This window comes from Delphinus delphis, chromosome X, assembly GCF_949987515.2.
Source record: "Delphinus delphis chromosome X, mDelDel1.2, whole genome shotgun sequence".
In the NCBI taxonomy this organism is placed as follows: domain Eukaryota; kingdom Metazoa; phylum Chordata; class Mammalia; order Artiodactyla; family Delphinidae; genus Delphinus; species Delphinus delphis.
In genome coordinates, this window is record NC_082704.1 from 64507672 (window position 1) to 64522479 (window position 14808).

At 36.7% G+C, this 14808-nt stretch overlaps 1 protein-coding gene across 2 annotated transcripts in view; it reads left to right on the plus strand.

The window, feature by feature from the left end:
* Positions 1 to 4558: 4558 nt before the first annotated feature.
* ZDHHC15 (zinc finger DHHC-type palmitoyltransferase 15) overlaps positions 4559 to 14808 on the plus strand; it is a 119715-nt gene continuing 109465 nt past the window's right edge. For both annotated transcript variants that reach the window (XM_060003058.1, XM_060003059.1), the window contains exon 1: positions 4559 to 4694. In XM_060003058.1, the coding sequence (XP_059859041.1) occupies positions 4559 to 4694 (136 nt within the window). The remainder of the gene's footprint in view (positions 4695 to 14808) is intronic.

The window sequence follows — 14808 nt, forward strand, 5'->3', positions numbered from 1 at the left end:
ATTCCAACAAACATCTAAAAAAGAATTAATGCTAAACCTTCTCAAACTCGTCCCAAAAAATTAAACAGGAAGAAACACTTCCAACTCATTTTACGAAGCCAGCATTACTCTGAAACCAAAGCCAAACAAGGACGCTAAAATAAGGAAAACCACAGGACCATGTCCCTGATGAACAAAAGTCTTCAACAATATACCAGCAAACCAAATTCAGTAGCACATGAAAAGGATCATATACCATGATCAAATCAGATTTATCCCTGGGATGCAAGAATGGCTCAACATATGCAATTAATAAATGTGACACATCATATTAACAGAATGAAGAATAAAAATCATAAGACCATCTCAATAAAAACAGGAAAAGCATTTGACAAAATTCAACATCCTTTCATGATTAAAAACTCTCAATAAATTAAGTACAGAAAAAATGTCCCTCAACTTAATAAAGGTAATATATGACAAGCCCACACCTAACATCATACTCAGTGGTGAAAATCTGAAAGCTTTTCCTTTAAGATAAGAAACAAGACAAGGATGCCCACTCTCACCACTTCTTCTCAACATAGACTGAAGTCCTAGCTAGACAGAGTAGGCAAGAAAAAGAAATAACAGGCATCCAAACCAGAAGGGAAGAAGTAAAATTATCTTTGTTAGCAGATGACATGATCTTATATGTAGAAAACCCTAAAGACTCCACCAAAAGCCTGCCAGATCTAATAAATGAATTTAGTGAAACTGCAGGATACAAACTCAACAAAAATCAGTTACATCTTTATATGGTTATAGCAAACTATCTGAAAGGGAAATTAAGAAAACAATCCCTTTTACAATAGCATGAAAAAGAAAAACTACTTAGAAATAAATTTAACTGAGGAGATGAAAAAATCTGTACACTGAAAACTTTAGGACATTGGTAAAAGAAATTGAAGAAGATACAAATAAATAGAAAGATATCCTATGGTCATGGACTGGAAAAATTAATATTATTAAAATGTCCATACTACGCAAAGTGATCTACAGATTCAATGCAATCTCTGTCAAAATTTGAGTGGTATTTTTCATAAAAATAGAAAAAACTATTGCAAAATATATATGGAATCACAAAAGACTGAATAGCCAAAGCAATCTTGAGCAAGAACAAAACTGGAGGCATCACACTTCCTGATTTTAAATTCTATTACAAAACTATTGTCATCAAAACAGTATGGTACTGGCATAAAAACAGGCACATAGTCCAGTGGAACAGAGTAGAATCTAGAAATAAACCCACACATAGGCAGTCTACTAATTTTTGACAAGAGTGAATACACAATGAATACACAATGGGAAAATGATAGTCTCTTTAATAAATGGTTCTGGGAAATATGGATATCCACATGCAAAAGAATGAAATTGGACACTTGTCTTACATCATACACAAAAATCAACTCAAAATGGATTAAAGACTTAAACGTATAACCTGAAACTGTAAAACTCCTAGAAGAAAATATGGGGAAAACACTCTTTGACATTAGTCTTGGCAATGATTTTCAGGATATGACACCAAAAGCAAATGCAACAAAAGCAAAAAAAACATGTGGAATTACATCAAACTAAAAAGGTTTTGCACAGCACAAATCAACAAAATGAAACAGCAAACCATAGAATGGGAAAAAATATTTGCAAACCATATTTCTGATAAGGGGTTAATCTCCAGAATATATAAGGAACTTATATAATTAATTAAATAGCAAGACAAACCCTGATTTTAAAATGGACAGAGAACCTGAATAGTCATTTTTCCAAGGAAGACATACAGATTGCCAACAGGTATGTGAAAAGGTGCTCAACATCACTAATTATCAGGGAAATGAAAATCAAAACCACAATGATATATCACCTCACACCTGTTAAATGGTTATCATCAAAAAGATGAGATAACACATGTTGGTGAGAGTGTGGAGAGAAAAGGAGCCCTTGTGCATTGTTGGTGGAAATGTAAACTTGTTCATCCACTATGGAGAACAGTATGGAGGTTCCTCAAAAAATTAAACATAGAACAACCATATGTTTCAGCAATCCCACTTCTGGGTATATATCCAAAGGAAATAAAAAAGGTTACTGAGGAAACATGTTCTCCCATGTTTATTGCAGCATTATTCACAATAGCTAATGTACATATAAAATCCTATTCAGCTGTGAGAAAAAAGGAAATTCTGCCATTTGCAACAACATGGATGGATCTTGAGGACATTATGTTAAGTGAGATAAGTCAGACAGAGAAAGACAAATACTGTATGATATCTCTTACATGTGGAATCTAAAAAGAAAAAAAAAACAGATATTGTTACCAGAAGCTGCAGTGGGGGGGGGGGCGGAATAAGAGGGAAGTTATTTAAGTGCACATATTTGCATTATGTGATGCGACGGAGGTGTTAGCTAAGGCTACAATGGCAATCATACTGCCACAATGGTAATCATACTGCCAAGCAATATGTTGTACACATTAAATTTACACAATGTTGTATGTCAAATATACCTCAATAAAAAACAATTGTCGAGGGATTCCCTGGTGGCGCAGTGGTTGAGAATCTGCCTGCCAATGCAGGGGACACGGGTTCAAGCCCTGATCTGGGAAGATCCCACATGCCGCGGAGCAACTAGGCCCGTGAGCCACAACTATTGAGCCTGCGCGTCTGGAGCTTGTGCTCTGCAACAAGAGAGGCTGCGACAGTGAGAGGCCCGCGCACCGCGATGAAGAGTGGCCCCCACTCACCACAACTAGAGAAAGCCCACGCACAGAAACGAAGACCCAACACAGCCAAAAAAAAAAAATTGTCGAAAAATGGTACCTAGGTGAGGTGATGGATGTGTTAATTAGCTTGATTGTGGTAATCATTTCACAATGTATATGTATATCAAGTCATCAAATATATATACTTTTATTTGTCAACTATATCTCAGAAAGGTGGAAAAATATCTAAGTATCCATGTCAGAACCTTAGGGTACAAATCATTAATAAGGCTATTAAAATAAATATTGTAACTGAAATGAGTCTGCATTTCATTACAACATTAATTTAGTAATATCAACCATGAATGTAACTTAATCTGAAAGAAACAACAAAGTTCTTATATCAGTTCAGAAATTTACTCCATACATAACCATGAAAAAGAATAGAGAGCAACATGGGTCTCAGCAAAATCACAAATTTCTTCATGTCATAGACCTTTGTAAATCTTTGAACAGTAGGTATCAAATCCATGTCAAAAGTTTACTATACTTCTATCATTGTACTTATGTCATTGAACACCTATTGCTCTGATGAGAACATGAACTTCCTGGAGACAGGCCCCCTCTTTTCATTCTTTTTATACCAAAGTTGACTTAACACAATGCAACCACTCCAAGAACATTTGCTGAATTAAATTGCCTCCTAATTTGTGTCTGTGTTTCCAGGCCATCCTCCTCTACAAAATCCTGCCAGTTCTTTTACAAAAATACAATTCTGATAATGTCACTTTTATTGTCCCCAAATCTTTATTGGCTGTTCCTAATCTGCTTTACAAGATTATGTCCACATACCCTGGCAGGGCATTCTGTGCCCACAGCCTGTATTCCCAGTCTCATTCCCAGCCTCTCCTCTTCATATACCGACACTCTCCTCAAGCCATGCTAACTGTTCCTTGAACACTTTTAGATTTTCATTACTCTATGCCTTTGCAAATGCTGTTTCCTCTGTCTGAAAGTTCCTTCCACCTCCATCTGCCCAGCAAACTCATTTATTATTAAAGCTCAGCTTAAATATCACTACCTTGTAGCTTTCCCTGACCCCTCACAGAATTAGTATCTCCCCCATTTGCTTTTTTTGTACCAATATGTTTATTTATTCTTAAAATGGACTAAGCTGACTCAGGGGAAAGGGAAGAAGAGAAGGAAGGAGGGAGCGCCCTGCCAATGGACTTACCCAACCAGCGACTGCGGCACTACGTGTTAAGCATATTGTTCAAGCAGCAGTCAGAGGATGGGGCTGGATGACCTTTAAGTCATTAGATGCTACGGTTCGCATCTTTCACATTGCGTGTCTGTATGCTCGTGTGTGTGTGTGTGGGGGGGGGGGTTTGGGAGGGAGGGGACAAAGAGAGAGAAACAGAGACAGAGATCAGAGACGAGATGAGGCTGGACGCAGTGCGGTTAAGAACAGATGGGCGGACCCAAATTTCTTCCGCTTTACAGTTTTGCAGAGGTCCAGCCCTGCATCCAGTGCTGTGGCAAGGGGGTGGGAGAGGAGGAAAGAGGAGGGACTGCACTCCCTCTGAGCGTGTCCAGCCTCGACTGCCTGACGGATCACTTTCCGCACCAACACCGCCAGTTCCTTCTCGCCGTGACTCATGCCTATTGTGCCAGGCAGGGCGCACTCTGCCCTGCAGCCCCACAGGTGGTATCGACTAGGGGAGACTGTTCCCGCCAGGCTAGGCAGTGGAGCGCCGCACAGCGCGCCTTCCCGCCTCTCAACTGCTGCCCCAGCAGTTCCGACCCAGCGCCAGCAGGCCTGCTCGGTCGATCTTCGAGCCGAAGATGCGGCGGGGCTGGAAGATGGCTCTGTCCGGGGGGCTACGGTGCTGCCGCCGTGTACTTTCCTGGGTGCCTGTGCTTGTTATCGTCCTCGTCGTGCTCTGGTCCTACTACGCCTACGTCTTTGAACTCTGCTTGGGTAAGTGGAGCTAGCACCTAAGATGGGGAAAATATGCTCCCCCTATGTTCTTAGCCCTCACACTGCGGTTTTCCTTTAGCTCCCTGGAGAGCTCCTGGTCTCCAACCTCTGGCTTCCCACAGTATTTCTTGCGGCCTGCCACGAGGGTCCCGCCATGTCACCATCGCTTCCTACCCAAGGTTTCTTACATTATTTCCTGGCCCTACCCACAAGAATTTACTGGCTTTTTCCACTGGGGCCCCCTTTTGTCATACAGGACAACCACTTGTGCCTTGTGCTCTGGTTCTGGGGGCTCCCATCCTACAGAGTTGAGGAAACAACATACCCTGTATACTTAAACTGTCCGCTTACGCTATGAATCCCACCAATTCACCCAACTAGAAGCCCCACATTTTCCCATTCCTTCCTACTAGGAATCCCAAAATATTTCCTGTACTCTTAATAGCTCGCCTTTATCCAACACTAGGATTCCTCCTTTTCCCGTGATCCTCTCAAGCCAGCTGATTCACATTTTTCTGCCACTTGGGACCCCACAGTACACCTTGTTCTATCCCACTGTGGTCTCCCCTTTTCACAAAGTAATAAGCCCTCCATTCCTCTTTCCCTGTGGCTTCAACATTTTCTCATCTTCTCCAGCGGAATACGAGTCCTACAATACATCCTGTCCTGTCTCCTCATGCAAGAGGCCCTGATTTTGTTACACTGGAGCTCCCTGTAGTCTCCTGCCTGGCTGCTTTGAGGTGTTTTCACTCCTTCCCATTTGGGGCCCCACATTATTTTGTGAACCTCATACTAGTCACCCTGCTTTTATCACACTATGGTCCTGCTTTGTCCACTGTCTTCTCACACTAGAGTATCCTCATTACCCTCCCACAAGAGTTCCCACAGTATCCCCCACACCCCTTCCAAGGGTCATTACTTTTCTAATGATGATCTCCCCTTGCTATATTTTTTGAAACCACTCTCTACCTCCTGCAATACGCTTCCACTGTTAGCCACACATTTTGCCATCTTCTTCCTCTGGGTTATTATTATTATCTTCACTTATTTTCCTCTAGGATTGCACTTGTCCCTTGTCTTCTCGAACTAGGGAAACACCATCCTTTCCTACAGGGGTTTCTAGTATTTCCTGCCCCTTCCAATGGGAGCCTCATTTCTTGTTCCCTCTCCTAGACCACCCTTTTATAAATCCAGGGTCTCCTCTTTGTACCCTGTCCTGTAACACCAGGGAGCATTTCATCCCCTCCATATCTATAAAATGGTTCCCACAGTGTATCTTCTGCTTTCAAACTCAGAATTCCACAGTATTTCCGGACACAAATCTCAAGACCCTATCCCACTTGGATTACCCCCAGCCCCCTATCTTTATCACTAATGGCTTTATAGTGTTCTAATCACTATAAATCAATTCACAGTGTAGTCTTCATGGTATATCCTGTCTCCTCAAGAGCCTCTGCTTTTCTCATAGTGAGATCTCCCCTTGCCTCTCACATTGAAGAATCCCTGTCTCTTCTCAAAGGAGATTCCACTAATAGTTATTGTGACTTCAGTGCTAGAATCCCACTTCTAATACCCTTAAAACTGTGTTCTACAATGTTCCCTATTCATTCAGTGTGAGGTCCCAGTATATTTCCAGTCCCCTCACATTAAGACTCCTATTTGTCCTGTTGGACATCACCTCACAGAACACTGGCCTGCACAGTGTTTTCTTAACATTTTACATCAGATTCCATTATTTAAAAACCAGGAGGGTAAGGTAGCCTTGATTTCCAATTCTGGTTCCACCAGTCCATCCTGTCATCTTCACTTGACAATCTTTAACAAATGAGTGGCCTTGGTTTCAGAAAGGTTAGATCAAATTTTCCTAAACTCACATATTTAGTAAATAATATAGAATCGGATATCAAAGCTGCCTGATAACCAAAGCAACACAACCAAAACAACAGATTTGAGTTTCAGTATGACTCAAAAAGTAATATTAAGGACCTCACTTCTTTCTAAAAACAGAACCTGATGTCTTTCTCCCTAATATCAGGTTAGAGCTGAAGTCAAAATGGTATTTTTGTCTTATAAATCTTAGAGTTTGGATTCTGCCACTTACTAATTAGGATACCTGATGCAACTTACCTAATCTCTCTCAACTTCAGTTGCCTCACATGCACTTTGCTTATATAGTTGTTCATTCATACCACAAATACTTCCTTGTCACCTACTATATGCCATTATAGCATTGTTATGAGATTTAAATAATATGGTGCATGAAAAGCACACATCACAGTTGACAGCACATTGTAAGAGCTCATTAAATAATAACTTGTTATTACTATTATTAATGAGGATATAAGATTCTGCTTGACTCAAGAAAATAAGCTTAGACTTTAAACAGGGAGAAAAGTAACAGGATCCATTTTTTAAGGTACAATTCACATAACATAAAATTAACCATTTTAAAGCATTCAATTTAGTGACAGTACATTCACAATGTTATACAGTCATCACTAATATCTAGTTCCAAAACACTTTCATCACCCCAGAAGAAAACCTCATAGGCATTAGACAGTCACTCCCCATTCGCTCCTTCCCCTAGTCTCTACCAACCACTAATCTGTGTTCTATCTCTATGGATTCTGGATGTTTCACATAAGTGGTATCATACAGTATATCTCCTTTTGTGCCTGGCTTCTTTCAATTGGTGTACTGTTTTTGAGGTTTATTCACATTGTAGTATGTAACAGTACTTCATTTCTTTTTATGGCTGAATAATATCCCATTGTATACCACACTTTATCCATCTTATCCATTCATCCCTTGATGGTTGATGGACATTTGGGTTGTTTCCACTTTTTGTCTATTCTGAATAGTGCTGCTATAAACATTGATGTACAAGTATTTGTTTAAATACTTGTTTTCAACTCTTTTGTGTAAATACCAGGGAGAGGGGTGGTAAAGCTGGGCTGTATGTTAATTCTATGTTTAACTTTTTGAGGAACCTCCAAACTATTTTCTACAATGGCTGCACAATCTACATTTCTATCAGTAATGTTGGAGAGTTCCAATTTCTCCACATTCTCACCAAAACTTGTTATTTTCCTTTTTTTAATTATAGCCATCATAGTGGGTATGATGTGGTATCTCACTGTGATTTTGATTTGCATTGCCCTGTTGACTAGTGATACTGAGCATCTTTTCATGTGTTTGTTGCCCATTTGTATATCTTCTTTAAAGAAATGTCTATTCAAGTCCTTTGCACGTTTTTAATTGGGTTATTTATCTTTTTGTTGTTGAATTATAAGATTTCCTTATATATTTTGGATACTCAACCCTTGTCAGATAAATAATTCACAGATACTTTCTCCCATTCCGTGAATTGTCTTTTCACTTCCTTGATAGCATCATTTGATACACAAAGTTTTTAATTTTGATAAAGTTCAATTTATCTATATTTTTTACTTGTGGCCTATGCTTTTGGTATCATATCTAAGAACCCATTGCCAAATGCAAGATCATAAAGATTTACCCCTGTGTTTTCTTCTAAGAGTTTTATAGTTTTATCTCTTACATTTAAGTCTTTGATCCATTTTGAGTTCATTTTTGTATATGGTGTGAGGGAGGAGTGCAGGTTCATTCTTTGCATATGGCTATGCAGTTGTGCTAGCATCATTTATAGAAGAGACTATTCTTACCCCATTGAATAGCCTTGACATGATTGTCAAAAACCAATTGACCACAGAGCTCTGGATTTATTTCTGTACTCTTAATTCTGTACCATTGATTCGTTTGTCTGTTCTTCTGCCAGTACCACACTTGTTTTGATTACCATACCTTTGTTTTAAATTTTGAAGTCAAGATGTGTGAATCCTCCAACTTTATTTTTCTTTTATAAGACTGTTTTGGCTAGGGTCTCTTGCAATTCCATATGAGTTTTAGGATCAGCTTTTCCACTTCTGCAAAATGTTCATTGGAATTTTGATAAGGGTTGTATTGAATTGTGTATTGTTTTGAAGAGAATGCCATCTTAAAATCAAGTTTTCCAATCCATGCACATGGGATGTCTCTTCATTTATTTAGGTCTTCAGTCACTTTCAGCACTGTTTTGGAATTTTAAGTGTATAAGTCCTGAGCCTCCTTGGTTAAATTTATTCCCGAGTATTTCTTTTTTGATGCTATTATAAATGGAATAGATTTCTTAATTTCCTTCTCTGATTGTTCACTGCTAGTGTATTTAGAAATAAAACTGATATGGAGTGTTGATCTTGTGTTCTGCAACTTTGCTTGAATTTGTTCATTGGTTCTAAGAGGGTTTTTTGGTGGATTCTTTAGAATTATTTATACATAGAATCATATCATACGCAAATAAAAATAATTTTATTTCCTTTTTCCAATTTGGATGCTTTTTTCTTTTTCTTGCCTAGTTGCACTGGCTAGAACTGTCAGTATAATGTTGAATAGAATTGATGAAAATCAACATTGTGACCTTATTTCTTAGCTGAGGGAGAAGATTTCAACCTTTCACCATTGAGTATACTGTTAGGTGTGGGTTTTCCGTAAATGCCCCTTATCAAGTTGAGGAACTTTTCTTCTATTTCTAGTTTCTTGAGCATCTTTTTTCATGAAAGTGTGTGGAATATTGTCAAATGTTTTTCTAGCATCAATTGAGATGAATGTGTGGATTTTTTTCCTTCATTCTGTTAATGTACTGTATTACATTATTGATTTTCATGTGTTGAATCACCCCTTACATTTCTTGGGTGCATGTCACTTGATCATGATGTGTAATCCTCTAATATGCTGTTTAATTTGGTTTGCTAGTAATTACTTGAGTAGTTTTGCATCTATATTCATAAAATATGTATGTAGTTTTCTTTCCTTGTGATGTCTTTATCTGGCATGGGTGTCAGGACAATGCTGGCCTCATAGAATGAGTTAGGAAGTGTTCTCTTCAATATTTTTTTTAACTTTTTGAAAATAATCTTTAATGAGAAACTTGAGCTTGCTTTCACAAACTTACTTTTTAATATCGGGTTTTATATTTGAAATGGCTGTACATAAATCGTAATCAAGATTTTAATAGTTAGCATTGGAACACATATGTTGTAGCAAATAGCAGAATAATGTCTTTTATTCCTCAGCTGGCAGAAACTTCCCCCTCACCACTAGCCAGAATTTATATAATTTGATCTATTTAAGTTGTTATTTAAGGGTAAGATGATTCTTTACTTAAATCCAGCAGCTTTTTTTTTCTTTCATTGACAAATATAATATCTTATGATAATGTGAATGGATTTAGAATGAAATCAAATTTGATCATATTAGTTTTTTCTAAATAATAATGAAGCTTTTCCTTAAGCCTACACAAATGTTCTGCTATTGGTTTTTAATCATTTTTAAGATTCATGTATTAGTCTTGATTATTATCACCAGTAAATCACATTAACCCCACTTATCCAAAGAACTGCATGAAAACATATAAATGTGGATGGACAAAGTTTATGAATTCTCTTCAATTTTTTGTAAGAGTTTGAAAAGGATTGGTGTTAATTCTTTAAATATTTGGTACAGTTTGCCAGTGAAGCCATCTGGTCTTGGCTTTTTTCTTTTTTGGGAGGTTTTGATTACTGATTCAACCTTTTACTTGTTAAAAATATGCTCAGATTTTCTTTCTTCTTTTGTCAGTTTTGGTAGTTTCTGTGTTTCTAGGAATTTATCCATTTCATCTAGGTTATCCAGTTTGTTAGCATAAAATTGTTCCTACTATTCTATTATAATCCTTTCCATTTATGAATGTTCTCTATTAATATCTCCACTTTCATTTATGATATTAGTAATTTGAGTCTTCCCTTCTTTTTTCTTGTCCATTCTAGTTAAAGATTTGTAAATTTTGTTTTCTTTTCAAGGTCCCAACTTTCAGTTTCCAGAGTTCTGCAAAAGTTGATTCTGACAGTTTCTGCCACTTCATGCATGGCTTTTAGGGAAGGACAAAAGCCTGGAATTCCCTACTCTGCCATTTTTGGTGATTAACAGTATCCATTTTGAGATTAAAATTAAAAGGTCCAGGAAATAATTCTACTGAGAAGCTAGAATTTCTTCAAAGAGAGTCAGAAGAAATGAAAACTGATAAGGCAAAAAACCAGAAGGAACAGTTTCTAGAAACCAAATTTCTGTATAAGTAAAAGCTATCCATTTAAGCCTATATGAATCATGGTATTCTTATATCTAAAATAGTTTTATAACTCATCCATATATGAAACAGTCAAAAGCATCACACCTGAGTAGTTAAGTATCATATGAAACATCTAAAATAATTCCAATGATTTTTAAACCTGGCTGATAATTATAATCACCTGCTGAGTTTTTTGTAATACACATTCCTACACCTCCACCCAGAGATGTGTTATATGAAGGGGGCCCTAGAATCTATATTTTTATCAGTTCCCTAGGTGGGTATTAAAATCATCTAGATTTGGGAATGGATGCTGAAAAAGTAAATGAATGGCTAGTATGAGTAACTTTTTCAGAGGAGTAAATGAAGACTGGCATGATTAGTTTGCTTTCAACAAGCAGAACATAATGAGAAATGTATCTAGGTTCTGCATTTCAAATTCTATTCTCTCTCCTAACCTAAAGTATAAGAAACATCTATTGGAAAAAGTGAATATCAAATATATTCATTTTGACATTGAATACATTATTTTAAAACCATCCTATTTAACTTTGGGATGAATATCATAAATAATTTTAAAAATAAGACTTGTTTTGTCCCAAACTATTGTAAAACCTAACCTCACTGAACAGTTTACCTTTTTCAGAAAAATAATAAATAGCTAATAATAATGAACTACCTATTATGTATCAGGCACCCAAGTACTTTACATGTATTTTATAATTTAGTTCCTATAACAACCTTATAACATAAATTAATTTATCCTCAGTTTACAGATTAAAAAAACTGAGGCACAAAGAGATTAAATAATTAATTACAGAACAAGTAAGTGACAGAGCCAGAATATGAATACATACCATATTCATCAGTGATGATTGCTAAACATCACTGCAATAAACTCCCTTCCCAAATGAGTCATCAATTAAAAGAGAACTTCATGCTGTAACTAAGCACTCATCTCACTAGACTCATATTTTTAGCCTTCCCACTCTCCTTCCACAAGTCCTTTTGAGCTTCACTAATTTGGTAGCCATTAGCCATATGTGGCTATTAAACACGTGAAATATGGCACCTGAATTGAGACGTGCTGGAAAACTTAAAATATGCACCAGATTTCAAAAATTTAATGCAAAAAAGAAGTATGCAAAATATATAGTTAATAATCTGTGTAGATAACATGTTGAAATGATATTTTTGATATATTGGATTAAATAAAATATATTATTAAAGTTAACTCCACTTTTTTATTATTATTTTTAATTTTAAAAAATGTTCCTACTAGAACATTTAAATTACATGGTTTGTATTATATTTCTCTTGGACAGCACCGTTGTAGACTTTCTTCCATGTCCTTGGACTAACATTGTTGACCATCTGCATATAGTCCCAAATTAGGTTTATTCTACCAATACCCTTCTGTGAATTCTAAAATGTGTCTATTTAAAGGAAGTCATGATATATGCTTTTGTTTGAAACTAGTTGTCTTTGATGAAAAGCCCTTGCATATTTTCTACCCTTCCATACCTTTTCTCCATACTTGGTTGCAAAGAATCAGTAAACAGGTAAAAGAAAAGAGGAGAGAGTAAAAAAAGCTATTTGATGATAACCCCAGTCACTTAACTTGCCGGGTAGTGAGCTAAAATTTGAAGGAACAGAGCAGGTGTGTAATTACACATATCACCACATCACTCTATAATCATGCATGACAAATTACCCATAGTATGACTAAGTGTACATTTCCCCAAGAGATTCATGATAAAGGATTCATTTTGGAAAAGTTTAGTCATTTTCATTTTAAATATGACTGAAGTATCTTAGTCTTTTCCTTTAATAACGCAAAAGGCAGTATTAGAAAAATAAAGGAAAGGCAGAACTACCAAGATAAATGCCACAATGTTTTAGAATAAAGACCACCTTTTTTTTTTCTCAGAAGTGTGTAACTTCTAACAGGGAATTTTACAAGAAAATATTTTTCCCTTAGACTTATTGACTCCGTACAGATTTTAGGAGTGAAAAGACTTTAAAAGTCAAGTCCAATACCTAACTAATGTCTAAATGTCCTACAGGACATTTCCAAGTGTTTATAATGGGAAACTTACTCCTTCCCAGTGCTGCCAGTCTGGCTGCTCATTGTTATTATCATCATCATCATCTTCTCTTTTATTGAACTGAAATGTGTTGACCTGCAGCTTTTACTCATTGATTCTATTTCTGCCCTCTGTTCTTGGATCATATAAACCAATCCCACTTGCACATGATGGTCCTAAAATTACTTAAAAACAGCTATCCCCCACCTAGAGACTTCACAGGTCCCCACTCATTTTTCTGTATATACATTGTCTCATTCCAATATCTGCAAGGCACCGGATGTTCTCCTTCCCTCACCCACAAATGCTGTAGCAAGTAGCCAATCAAATGAGAGTTATGATCTCCACATTTTGTTTCGCAGTAATTGTTCATTGATAGAGGTAGAAGGAGATATACCAAACAGCAATTTGTCAGCTACTCTTTATTAATATTGTTCTCCAAGCAACTGTGCTCTCTCTAGTCCCATTTTAAAGAGATGTTATTAACCCAATTCAGGGCCTAGTGGGACTGATGTAGTCACACAACATGTATGTGCAAAATCATGAAGTCCCAGGTTGACCCATCAAGACTTCTTGTTTCCACTTCCATTTGTCAAAGTAGAGGATGTGCTTCTGTCAATCATTCTTAACCAGGATTCTCTAACTGAAAAGAAAAAACAAAGAAATTGGTATCAATCTCCAGGCCAGTGTATTAGAAAAAAGAGGACATCATCTGGTCAGATTTTTAGCACAGACAAAATGGAACAGTTTTAACAAAGTCCATTCAAAAGATCCTTACAAGGAGCATTTTTAAAAGACTCAACAAAAATAGACCTGCAAATAAAGAGGAGAAGTTATGACTAATGAAGAACCTGAGGAAATAACCCCTAGAGTATAGTCTCATTCTCTGTTTGGATTTTTCCCCTTTTCTGATCCTTAAAAGTGTATGAAAACCACTTTAATTTAATAGCTTCTCAAGATTGAGATCTATGCCTTATAATTTCACTTTACCTTAGCACCTAGTACAGATGCACACAGATGTTGGTGGTGAGTAAAGACAGGTAGGCCCCATTTTGTACAAATGACGTTCTGAACAGAAGTTACATATATATCACAGTAAGCCAACAAGGAATGATTGGAGAAGGTAGACATAATACACGGAAGAAGTCCTGGAGACTGGAATATAGTCCCAACTCCACCACTAACTTGTTCTGTGACCTTGGGCAAATCATATGATACTACTCTAGTCCATTTTTCCCATCTGTAAATGAGACAGATAAACCAGATAATCGCTAAAGTCCCTTCCAGTTCTAATATTTTATGAAATCTTCATTCAAATATAATAATTAATATTCATTAAGTACTTGCCTTGTGCTAGATACTATGCTAGACAGCATTTACATACATTAACTCATCTAATTCTCAAGTAACCTTGTGAGGTAGGCAATGTTATGGAAGTTAAGGAACTTACCCAGGGTCACAAAATAGTGCAACTGGGCTTCTAACCCAGAAAATCTGACATCAGAGCTGGCATGCAACCTCTACACTATATTGCCTCTAAATATACAAGAGAAACTTGGTTTTTAAAGATGTTCTACAGTGAATACTTTGGGAAAATGAATAGTCATCTCCTAATTTATCATCTTTTAAGTTCTTATTGCCATGTTATATAGCTTGAGTGTTTCCCATTTGTTGGCTTTTTAAAAGTCAGATTATCCTTGTATTTGTTGAATGAGTAGAAATTCTTACTCAAGGTTTAAAATGAAGGAAGGTAGCAAAAGATAGAATTTAATCATCCTTGCCTTCTGTTATGTTAGCAGGCTGGTGGTTTCCTAAAGTATCATTGAATAAATTACTAAAAATGATGCTATGGAAAAATGCATTAGAA